General features: G+C 36.9%; 1 protein-coding gene across 2 annotated transcripts in view; it reads left to right on the top strand.

Moving 5' to 3' along the window:
• Positions 1-12,943, top strand: part of LOC117786782 (solute carrier organic anion transporter family member 74D) — a 29,064-nt gene that overhangs the window by 15,178 nt on the left and 943 nt on the right. Inside the window, exons 3-6 of one of the 2 annotated variants that reach the window (XM_034625165.1) lie at positions 1,875-1,923; positions 9,913-11,772; positions 11,831-12,194; positions 12,259-12,446. In XM_034625165.1, coding sequence (XP_034481056.1) covers positions 10,272-11,772; positions 11,831-12,194; positions 12,259-12,446 — 2,053 coding nt within the window. In that variant the 5' untranslated portion in view covers positions 1,875-1,923; positions 9,913-10,271. Of the gene's footprint in view, positions 1-1,874; positions 1,924-9,249; positions 9,322-9,912; positions 11,773-11,830; positions 12,195-12,258; positions 12,447-12,943 lie in introns of those variants that run through there. The other variant, XM_034625166.1, reaches the window with a different exon arrangement.

Below are 12,943 nucleotides of genomic sequence, written 5' to 3'. Positions count from 1 at the left end.
TACAAATATACTGCCAAAAAAATAAGCAAATCTACTACTATTTACGTATGATATGTAAAACCCAAAAGTGCAGCAGAAAGTGCAAGTTAACGACTGCGCTGCTCTCAGCGACTGCAATAGAGCTTTTTTTTATTTGTTATGCTCACGCTCTCTTGGCTCTCATGCTCTCTATCTGTTGTCTCTCCCTCTTGCTCTCATGCTCAAGCACGAAATTATTGAAATTGCACAAAGAAAAGTGAATCGTTGAGCGGGAAGCTCCGCACAGATGCTTTTGCATCTGTATGCGTGCGTGCGCTGCGGCGATTGTGTAAGTTTTTACATGGCACAGCAACAGCAACAACAACAATAACAGACGCAGCAACAGCAACAACAACAGCAGCAGCAGAGTCTGCAGCTGAAACTGAAACTGAGACTGAGATTAACTCAAAAACTTGTTTTAATGCTGCTAGTTGGTGTTATTGTTGTTGTTGTTGTTGCTGTTGTTATTGTTGATGCAACGCTTGGCAACACTGGAATGGGTCGACTATTGTTGTTGTTCTTTTTATTGCTATTGTTGGGGAGGCCGAATTGCCACCCCACCCCAAGCAACGATTTACGTGCAGAGTAATTAGAGCAGTTGACGTCGCTGTCGGCATAATGTTAGCGTTGACGTTATCGTTGGCGTCGCGTCACTGCAGCAGCGCTGCAGCTGTAACTGCATATTGAGCTTTGGCAGCGAGTGCAGCGTTGCATTTATATGCGTATGTGTTTGTATGTGTGTGTGTGTGTTTGTATTTATGTGTGTGTTTATGGCGATGTGTATCTGTGTTTTTGTGTGTGACTGACCTATCTCAATGCAATGCTACTTGAGCTGTTGCTTTTGTTACACACACACACACACTCCACACACACACACACACAAACGCACACACACAAAAGTGACAGAGAGACTGAAACAGACCGACAGACAGTTGCGCTCATTTATCTTTTATTTTTATACTGTCGATTTGTGTTGTTGTTGCTGTTGCTGTTGGTGTCTTATTTGTAGTTGTTGCTGGCGTGCAGCCATTGTCGCTGCCCGTTCACATCGATTTTAGTTGCTGTCGCTGTTGATGTTGTTGCTGTTGTTGTTGTTGTGTATGGTTGTAGACAACATTTGCATTCATTGTACACTTTGCCCCCTTGTAATGCGTTTTTTATTGCATATTATTTTTGTTGCAATAAAAAAAAAATTGTTTAAATGCTCGTTCATAAATTGTTTTCACACGCAATGCAGCGACGAACTTGTTTTGTTTGCTGATCGGCTTCAGTTGTTGCTGTTGTTGCAGTTGCTGCTGCTGTGACTGCAGTTGCTGTTGCAGTTGCAGTTGCTCTGATTCTTGTTGTCGTTGCTTTAGAGTTGTTAATCACTTTTGCTGTAATTGTTATGGGCCAACTAAACGTGCAGTCTGTGATGCTTGTTTGCCTCTTTTTTAATGTTTTTTGTTGTTGTTGTTTTTTTATTATTATTGCTGTTGTTGTTACTGCTTTTTATGACTAGAATTTTGCATGTAAATTATAACAAGCAATTGCGATGCTTTGCGGAGCTACCAGTTAATTAAGCTAACCAGCTATAAAACACGCACATAAGTATGTACACATCTGAATATATATTTAATATATGCAAAGGCACACTAAAAATTATTAAATATTAATTATAATTGAGTATTTTATTGTGTGTTTTAAGCTGTTGCTGTTGCCAATTGAAATTCATTAAAATACAATTTATATAACTGATTTAAAATTGTATCCTAAAGTACTGACTATAAAATTTTTTTTATAATTAAATACTCTTTCCTTTAATTCGTGTTGGCAATTTGACTATAATTTATCTTTTTATTTTTTTTTATTTACAGTCTCCACTTTGAAGCTACAGATGCCAACTTCAACTAAAATAAACAACAAGTAAGTAAATGAGTTTTAAAATCAACAAAGAATCAAAAAACAAAAAAGCAAATACTTATAAGCAGGCATGTCTTGGGCCCAGCCTTAAATAAACACTTAATTTAAAATGTAACGCCAAAAAAAGCCACTTGGCGCTTAGTGGAAATTCACAAAAGAGTCACAAAAACCCCACAAAACAACAACAAAATGATTCCCGAAAAAATAAACTTCAAAAACAATCAAAAACAACAACAACAAAAAATTATCATACTCACGCACACAGCAAATTATGCACAGAATTTTAAACAATTGAAAAATATTGTTAAAGTGTTAGGGATTGTGTAGGGGCTGAGGGGGGAGAGGGGAAGGTTTTTGTGGTTGTGGCAGCAAAAAAGCGAGGCGCAAAAACTGCTTAGTAAATTCATAAACAAATAATGAAGAATAAGTAATAGACAAAAAAAAAGAGAATTGAATTTTTGACTATAACCAGGCCTAGATATCAACAACTTGCCAACTTCTGTGGCCCAAACCACTTGACACTTTGAGTGAAGTTCTTGGCAACGAATACATTTCATTGTTCGATGATTCTCTATTAACTGAATATTATGCAAATGGCCATGACTAAGAGATATGAGTATACACTCGTCCATCTAATTAGGCGTTAATTGCTTAAATCAATGAACTTTAACAACTAAAATTTACGAGCATTTTTGCTAAATTGGCCGATGCCCAAAAAAGAAAATATAAGAAAAATCTGAAAAAAGAAACTTAAATTGGCCAAACAATTTATAAGACTTCAATTAGCGTTATAACGGTACTGTCGGCTGAACATTTAAGGCAAGTTAACACCTCAACGCACCTTCTTGCCAAATTTCGTACTGGCCCAATCACCTGGCCCAGGATCTGCACACACTCACACACACACACACAGAAAGAAAGCCGCTTAAATCAGCAGCTCAATCAATCAGACATAAGGTTCTGTTTAAATTAAGAATATTTCTTATAAATGGCAGACGCAACATTCTCTGGCATTGACGATCACAACGATGACTCCTTTTACGCAGCACAGTGGTTCAAAAATACCTTAAAAGTGCTTAAAAAATTTAATTATACAATAATGTGTGCTCTTTTATATAGTGATATTAGAAATATAATGTTTTCTACATTAAAAATATATTTAAAATTTTTTTAATTTATTTTATTTATATTTTAAAAATTATATTTATTTATTTTAATTAAGCTTCTATTTTGTTGTTTATTTTTCAAGATTATTTTATATGTTTTATTTGATTAAATTTAAACTATTAATTTCCTTAACATTAGTGTAATTTGGGACCATTTTTAAATAGACTTGCCACACTGTAACCCGAAATGACAAATGTAAATTGTCTCGGGAAAGCAAAAAGCAATCTCTTGAATTTATTTTGTATTTTCGTTACTTATTTTTTGTTATTTTATTTTGCCGGCAATATGCTTAAATAAATTTGAACATCTTCTTTTTTTTTTGGCTGTGCCAGCGCACATCAGCGCCATGTTCTGATCTTCAGGACAGATACTGGGAACCGAATTGGAACGGCTGGTTCTGTTGTCCAGGTCCAAAAGGTATTGGCCAACAGGTACCAGGAACAAGTAACCGTTGCCACAGCTCCCGACTTAATGCAGTCCTCTTAAAATGCATTTTTGATTGCATTTCATTAGGTTTGTTTCTTTTTTTTCATTTTATTTTATTTTTTTTCTTTATATTTTCATTATATTTTGTTATATTTTTTTGTTGGCTGTCGCTTTGCTCTTTGCGGACATTTCAAAAATTTATGCACACTTCGCTGCCATTTTTAAGGTTGTTAATTTTTTCGTATATATTTTTTTGTATATTTCTTGGCTTTCGATTCGTTTATTTGGCTGCTGTTCTTTTGCTTCATTTCTTACCTGGCATTTTGGCATTTTTAACAAGCGCCGTCAAAAAGGAAGTTTGTTTTTTTCCCTCTCGCTGCTTTTTTTTTGTTATATTTTTTTTGTTGAAAGTGCGCATAAAGAAAAGCAACTGCGGCTCACAAAATAAATAAAATATATACACTAAAGCCATGTGCAAAAATGGTTCAACATTGTCTGTATCTTATGAATATCAGTTGGCTTTGTTTACTCTAACAGAAAGCATATCAATTGTGGCATATTGTTAGAATTATTTAATTTTTGAAATATGTTTGAAACAAATTTGCTTGTATTTGAAATAAAGAAAATAATTTTTCAATTACACTTTCTATTAGTTTTTATTTGGAAATAAAGCCAAAACAAGATGAATATAATTTTTACAAAATTGTTTAATAAATTTTTAAGTGTATTTAATACTCGATGTGAGTTAATAATTATTTTCTTGCATGTTTATTTTGTTGTTTCATTTGTTGTTGTTGTTGCTTCTTGTTGAGTTCTTGTTGCCGCACCTTTTGTCATGGTGCCATGAATCATGTATACATATGTAAATACAATGCACAGACCATATAAACATGCGTGTTCCACTTTAAAAACCAAATGTACATATAAGTCTGTTAATCGTCAACGAAATCGTATTTGTACATTTCTGAAACTGTTCGAAATTCGAATATAATTTTTATAATCCGCAAGATTTGGATTCTGCTACATGTAAAATGTTTTATCGTTTGCCTTAATAGGAATTACAAAAAAACGTAAAAAAAAAAAAAAACAATCAACAAAAGCAGCAATGAATCACGCTGAAAAGAAATAATAATAAGTGTATAAAAAACAAACAGAGCTCAGATAATTTTGACACTTTCAGCTTTGAAACGGGGCTTCAATTAGGTTGATATACATATTAATATAGCTAAACAAATATATATCTACATATAAATATATACATTTTGTGTATATGTAAATGTGGTAAACAAATTTGTTCAACTTTGGATTTTTTTTTTAATTTCTGCGTCTGTCTAAAATTTTGTTTATAAAAAAAAAAAAAAACACAGCGATCAGTTTTTTCTGCTGTATTTGGCTTGGTTTTAATTTCGGTTTTCAGTGTGAAGGTCAAAGTCAAGGCGACAAGGTCCGAAAACCGAGGGGGAAAAAGGGGTTACATAAAAAACTGCTGATTTTGTTGTGAATGTGACGCGTTTAGAAGCAAAACTCAACTCTGGATGACTAGCGGACAGTTTGAGCTTTGTTTATCAGTCGGCAATCGAGTGATTCAATATGCAGCTTAAGTATAACAGGAAATATACTCTGTGAATAGGTCTATGGTCCACTAACATCGCAGATAAGCTTATTTAAATAGAGTACGTACACTCAAGCGAAACTAAGCTACTTGATTCATAACATGTAGGAGTATACACAATTTTATTTTTAATCGACTTATTTTTAATTTACAATATATATATATTTGTAATAATTATATTGTGTTATTTGCCGACTGATCGACCACTCAATTCAATTTTTTGATTTTTGCATTACATTTTAAAAGCGATAAACAGATTAGATGTACCTAAACCTTTGAGAATTGTTATTCGTTTTATAAAAAATAAATTTTAAGAAAAAATTTTTATATTTTTTTCAATATATTTTTTTGTATACAACAAATAAACTCCATATTAATGGATTTTTACACTTGTTATTTTACATTTTTAAGTATTAATAATATTATAGTTTTTCTAAATATTTATTTTCTCTTATATGACTCGATTTCAACTGATTTTAAGATTCTAGAAATTTCCTTTTGAATTCGTGCGATTAAATTGTCAAAGCATCTTGTTATAACTTGGCTAACACTTGGCTACCACTCGTAAGCCAGCAAACATAAAGCAAACAGTTGCAGACAAGTTCTAAATTATTTCTATGCTAAAAGTGAAATGTGGCCAAGCAGCTTTTTAGTTGCCATGCTCATTATGAAGATAAGAAACATGATAATGTCCATACATTTGGCTTCAACTAGCTCATCCATTGTGATCATCATGGCCATCATTATCATGATGATGATCTTCTACTAGCCTGCAATTTACTTTCAATGTTGCCTTCTAGCCATTGTTGTTGTTGTTGTTGCGGGCTTTCTTCTGCGGCTTTTGCACTTGTTGCTGTTGCTGTTTCTGTTGCTGCTGTCAACGTCTAGTCAACAGTTTGCCATGTTGCTGGTTGGGCACGTTGCCTGTGTGTCTGGTTTGTTGCATGTTGGCATGCAGCAGCAGCAGCAGCAACATCAGCAACAACAGCAACTGCAACTGAGCTGTTTGGTATGCAATTTGCAATAGTTGCGCTTGCGCAATTCAAATGCACATTCACACACACAGAGACACACACACACACACACACCTGAGCCAAACAAGATCGCGTAATAACTTAGTCAGCCAACAGCAGCAGCAACAACAACAACAGCAACAGCCGCAGCAGCAGTTACGTCGCCTCAATTGTCGACTTGGCCAAGACGGAAGGCGGAAGATGTGGCAACAACTGGCCGAAAAACCGGAAAAACGACACGCATTGAGAGAGTCACTTACTAAGTCGACTCTCTCTCTCGCTCGCTCTCCCTCTCCCTCGCCATCTCTCTCTCTCTCTTTCTCTCTCTTTCATTCTCTGTCTCTGTCGCCCGCATGTTGCTCCTGTCGCTGCATCAAATCGATTCTAGGCGTTGATAACTTTTGGTGTTTTTTGTCGACATTTTATGACCATAACTCTGAGGGGATGCTCAATTGAAATGGAAACTATCGGCGTACATTACGTTAGTTTTGTTATTTTATTACGTAAGCGGCTTTAATTGCATTTATTATGATTGACACTGATAAATCAGCAAATGTTTCAACAATCTGACACTTTGGCTCTTTATGTAAGCAACAAATTGAACAGCAATTAACAATCTATCAAACCAAATGAATAGCAATATGAATAGTTATAGATACACACACCATACACACCATACACCACACATAAGAACTGTCTAAGCGTCCCGTTCAGTGACCAGGGTGGGTTCAATGTGCTTTACCTTTACCTGTCCTCTGTGGTCAGGTACTTAGCAGCATTCTCGTAGAGCTCTTTTGTATCGCAGAACGTAGAACTGGTAACTGGGCAGCCTAAGCTAACCAGTCAGCCCTTGGCCAAGTGCACCAGGCCAAAGAGCCAGGCATTTGAACCAAGCTCAAATCTACTTTGCATAAGCATTTGCAACTGCCACAACTGCCGCATCTGCCACAACTGCCGCACTCTTCGTTGCCACACAGACAACAACAGCATGGACATGTTTTGCAATGAACAATTCCAAACAGTTATCTACAGCTTAAAGCTCTACTCAAATACATATATGTTATCTAACTGTTTGCATTTACAATTCTCAAGCAATGTTTTAATCCTCTCAAATTTTTCATACAATTTTGGGTAAGATTTCGATTCTTTATAAAAAAATCAATCCCAATTCCTCAATTGTTTTTGTTTGTATTGAAACTAAAATTGTTTATATACCTGACAACTGACTTTTTGATCTTGCTGAACTAACCGATTAATTTCTGCAATGTTGCAACTTATTTACACGTGCAACTGCTTATCAAAGAGTATAAATAATTTTGAAATAATCACGCGCACGTCTAATTAGTAATATTAGAAATTTGCACATTCCATAGAAAAATTCTTTGAGCAAAAAATTCGCAATAGGAACACAATAAGTTATGATTTTTCTATGATGAACTACTTGCATACCCTTAATATTTGTGAATTTATTCAGTTGCAGTTTATAATAAAATACACATTCAATATACCTCATTTGCGAAATTCGAGGTTATTCAAAATAAATTCAAGGTCTAGGCGCCATGATACAAAGTACATAGCGCACATTTATTAGTGCATTTCTTCAAGCTTATGTATTTGATTTGTTCTTTGACTCTTTCACACGCCAAAGAAGTAATTTCACTTTCATTATCAGCGAGGTTGCGCGGCTTCTGATAAGATTTTGCGACTGCAGCGACTGCGTCTGCAATTGAAAAGAGAAAGAGAGAGAGAGAGTGACAGACTGAGATAGAGAGAGGGAAAGAGATAGAGAAGGAGCAGACGAAAAGCGAAATTTTTTTATTGTGTCATAGCTTTAAAAAAAATATATAAAAATATCTGTTCGAGTATATAATATGTAAGAGTATATCGTGGTATTTGTATTCTCTATGCCGCAAAACTCATAGAAGTGGCGCAATAAAAAGTTGAGTGGAAGTATCTATATATTGTACAAGAATATATATACTTGTATAATGAGTATAAACATGCGAATATTTTGGCTGACATTGAAATTTAGACAGCAACAACAAGAACAAGAACAATAACAGATACCATACGTAAAGTGAGGGATTTAGACAAACTGTTTTAATATTTGCTTTTACCCAGATGAGAATTATGTGCAGTTTATTCAGCGCAATAAATAATGAGATCATACTTAAAGTTAAATTCATTGCAGTTCTACAAAACTAACATATTATGGTTTTAGTTAAAAATTAAGAAAGTTTTAGATATTAAAGCATCTTTTTTTCAAAGGTTTTAACGGTATATTGTTAGTTGTAGTATTTGTATTACAAAATTCATAGAGTCGATTTGCCTAGAATAATTTGTAATATTAATCTTAATCTTTAAAAGTTGAACTCACTAAAACTATATATCTCCTAATACGAGTAATCGTTAATAACTTAGGAACATTTGAAAAAAAAAATACTGCACTTAATTTTTAAAATAAAGGCGACGTAACAAGTTTCCAAAAATGACAAATTATAGTATACCGAATATGGCCCTATGTTCAACTAATCTATAACTCATTAATAAGCTTGAGTAATCTTTACCAAGCATGGTGATATATCATTGTTTGCTATACTATCCGAAAAGAAGATTATCTACAATCCGCTCGTTAATATTGTTACCGATTTGTAAGGTTAACCAAAAATACACTCTAATTCATAGCGCCCCCTATTAAAATATATTGACGTATTTAAAATATATTAATAGAACACATACAACATGGTTGACCATAAATTTCTAATCAATTAACCTTGAACTGTTATCAGTTTAGCCAACAAAATATTGCCAAAAAAAAGTGTGCAACTATTTTTTTATACTATTTTTCTTATTGCGATTACTCTGAGTATAAGTATAGGTATATATAAATATAGCTAGCTGCGCTTTGTTGACGCTCAGCATGTGCATATGTCAGTGTATGCATGAGCTGATAAGCTCTGCTTCTGCCTCTGCTGCTGCTTCTGCCTCTGCTGCTGCCTCTGCTACTGTTGCTGCCTTTCAGTATTTACTTGGTACGCTTTTTTAATTGGTTTTTTGTGCTACAGTTTTTGTGTTGCGCTTTTTGCAGTCAGCGCTTCAATTTGCTTGCTCAGTTTTATTTTCCTGCTCGTAGACAACGCGCGTAGTTTTATATTTTAATCAAATTTTTGTTGGTTATTCATTGTGAGTTGTCAGTTTTCTATAATTATAATTAAACTATAATTAATGATAAGATTGATTCTCCAAAATTGAAGTAAAATGAAATTCTAAATCTAATAAAATAATTATAATGAATTAAAAGAAATATTAGGTTGTGATTTTGTGAAATAAAATATTTTGTTGCCTATCCAAAAGGCGCAGAAGTTATGCAAACTATAAATATCATTTTAGAGTGCTAAATTTGAGTTATTGAGTGCGTTATAGTAGCTGTAAATTTTGCTGTGCTAGAAAACTTGTATCTTAAAAGCATTACGATCCTTAACTTTTAGTTTAAAGCTCATATTCTATAATATATTTTCTATAAGAAACAAAAATATATATATTTTATTTATTTATAAAACGTTTTCTTTCAAAAAATATGAATATAAAATTCCTTTAATTTCAAAATATATATTTTCAACAAGTTAAGTTTTAAAATACTTTTTATAAGATTTAATTTCTTAAAGAATAAAATAGTAATTATATTTTACTTATTTAAAAAAATAAATATCTTTAAATACATCCGATGAATGAACTTTTATTAACTTCCTTCCTTTTTTTTGCTTTGCTTTCCAGTTAAACACTGCCATATTGCAACAAAGAAGTAACTGACAACAACAACAAGAACGACAACCAAAACTACCTCGTTGCTGGCCAAGCACAACAAACACACGTACACACACACACACATATACACATACACACAATTCGAACATCACTCAAATTGAAAGCGAACTCATTTCCAATGTAGCATCCCCAAAGGAAAATGGAACAACAAATTTCCAAGACAACTTAAGCAGCAGTAGCAATAAAAAATAATAAAAAGGAGCAGCTTCAACAGTCGCTAGCCACAATCAGCAAATCAAATTGCAGCCAAGAGCTAAAAAGCATCACAGCAAAAAGCGGGCACACATTACGTATACGCAACGTGCAGCATGATGAAAAGCATTAGCGATGTTGAGGCGCCTCCAGCGCCAGCAACAGCTGCAATCGCAGCAATAAATGGCCAACAGAAGCCAAGCAATGGCCACGCCCATGCACATGGCACGCCCACACAGCAACAGCAACACAGCAATGGAAATGTGCATATGAATGGGAATGGAAATGGAAATGGAAATGGACATGCCTATCATCAGAATGGAGGCGGTAGACGTGACTCGACACAGGCATTTACGCCGCTATTGGCCCAGCACAATAGCACGAATGGTGATGTGGTCACGGTGACGCCCCCAACGCCCACAACGGTGCTGTACGAGAGTGCGCCGAGCAACAACAACGAGTGGAAGGCATCGGAGGATATTAACAATCTGAAGAACGGTCTGCTCAGCAATAATAATGGCAATGGACACAATGGACACAACGGACATAATGGACATAATGGCCATAATCTGCGCGAGAAATATGCCCATGAGCAGGCTCCGCTGACCGGTGGCTACAAGCTGCCCGGTGGTGCACATGCCCGAGGCAGTGAATCCGAGGAATCCGACTTTGACTCGGATCTAAATGGTGGTGATGATGGCTCCAATTGTGGTTTGTTTGGCTGTCGTCCGCGTTGGGCACGTCGGTTTGCCTCGACGCACGTGTTCATGGTGGTGTTCCTGCTGGCATATATACTCCAGGGCATGTACATGACGTACTTTGTGTCTGTGATCACCACAATTGAGAAGCTGTTCCAGATCAAGTCCAAGACAACGGGCTTCCTGCTCAGCGCCAGCGAGATGGGTCAGATCAGCACGGCCATGTTGCTCACGTATTTTGCGGGACGTGGCCATCGACCACGTTGGATTGCCTGTGGCATGGTGCTCTTCTCCATTGCGGCCTTTGCCTGCGCCCTGCCCCACTTCATCTTTGGCGAGCAGCTGATGCAGTCCAGTGTCTTTCTCAAGCCCCAGGCGCCATTCGCCTCGTCATCCTCGTCGTTGTGGAGCAATACCACCGATCCGAATCTCTGTATGCTCGGTGGCAATGGCACAGTGGCGGGCAGCGAGTGCACCGAGGAGCGTCAGTTGGAGCAGGCATCGCACACCAAGATCACGGTCATTGTACTCTGCATCTTCTTTGGCAGCCTGCTCAGCTCCGGCATTGGCCAGACGGCTGTGGCCACCTTGGGCATACCCTATATCGATGACAATGTGGGCAGCAAACAGTCGCCCATGTACATGGCTGTCACCATTGGCATGAGGATTCTGGGACCCGCCTCGGGATTCATTGTTGGCAGCTTCTGTACACGCTGGTATGTGAACTTTGCCAATCCCGGTTTTGATGCCAGTGATCCGCGTTGGATTGGCGCCTGGTGGCTGGGACCTGTGGCCATTGGCAGCCTCATGTTGCTGGCCTCCATTGCCATGTTCTCGTTCCCCAAGCAGCTGCGTGGCAAGCAGCAGGCTGTGCCTGCCACCACGCCACCTGAGCAGGAGGAGAAGCCCAAGCTGAAGGGTAAGCCAGCCGGTGCAATCACTTGTCAAACATTTAACTTACTGCTGATTCTCTTTAGACTTCCCCAAGACGGTGCGTCGTCAGCTGAGCAACGATATACTCATGTTCCGCACAGCATCGTGTGTGTTCCATCTGCTTCCCATTGCCGGATTGTACACGTTTCTGCCCAAGTATCTGGAGACACAGTTCCGCCTGGCCACCTATGATGCGAACATGATTGCCGCCTTTTGTGGCATCCTCGTCATGGGCATTGGCATTGTAATCTCAGGTTTATTCATATTGAAGCGCAAACCAACGGCCAGGGGAGTCGCCGCCTGGATTGCATTCACCGCACTCGTTTACTCCGCCGGAATGATCATACTCATGTTCATTGGCTGCAGCACCAATGATTTTGCGGGCTACAAGGCTGGCAATGCCAACAGGTCAGTTGCCAATCTGTCCAGAGCAAAGGATCAGGTGTAACTAATGTCAATTCCCATATCCTAGTCCGACAATGATCGAGCCCGCCTGCAGCACCGTACTCAACTGTACCTGTGATAAGGAGAACTTTGCCCCAATTTGTGGCACCGATGGCAAAATGTACATCTCGGCCTGCCATGCCGGATGCAGCAGCTCCACGTTGCGTACCAGCGACAATCGCACACTCTACTCCGACTGTGCTTGCATTCCAGATGGTAAGTCTAGAAGCTTAACTATAAAAATAATTTATTAAGTCAGCTATTTAGTTACATAATCAACTTCAAACTTTCATAACTTTGTCAAAACTAGACCGATTTTTAAGCGGAATGTCTTTTTGATAATGATTTGGCCTCTTAATTCACTCTGCATTCAAATTTAATTAATTTTGTAAATAAAATTATTTTCCTCTAGATCATGGGTTCGAAGCTAAGGGTCCCCCCTTTGAATTTTCGAAAATTCAAAATTTTAAATCTCAAGTTTTCACTTTTAATTGATTCCTTTTATCGTAATTTGCATAAAATAACACTTTAAATTTGATTTTGAGACGTTTCATTTTTCTGTAAAAAATCAAGGAAAATTAGAGAAAAATTTTGACTTGTAAAGTTGCTAAGTCCAAGGTTCGTCCAACTTCGAATTGTCGTAAATTTGTCAAAACTAGACCGATTTCCATGCGGAATGTCATTTTGATAATGGTTTGGCCTCTTTATTCACT

The sequence above is a fragment of the Drosophila innubila genome (assembly GCF_004354385.1).
Source record: "Drosophila innubila isolate TH190305 chromosome 3L unlocalized genomic scaffold, UK_Dinn_1.0 0_D_3L, whole genome shotgun sequence".
Classification (NCBI taxonomy): Eukaryota; Metazoa; Arthropoda; class Insecta; order Diptera; family Drosophilidae; genus Drosophila; species Drosophila innubila.
This window is presented reverse-complemented; position numbering and strand designations above follow the sequence as displayed.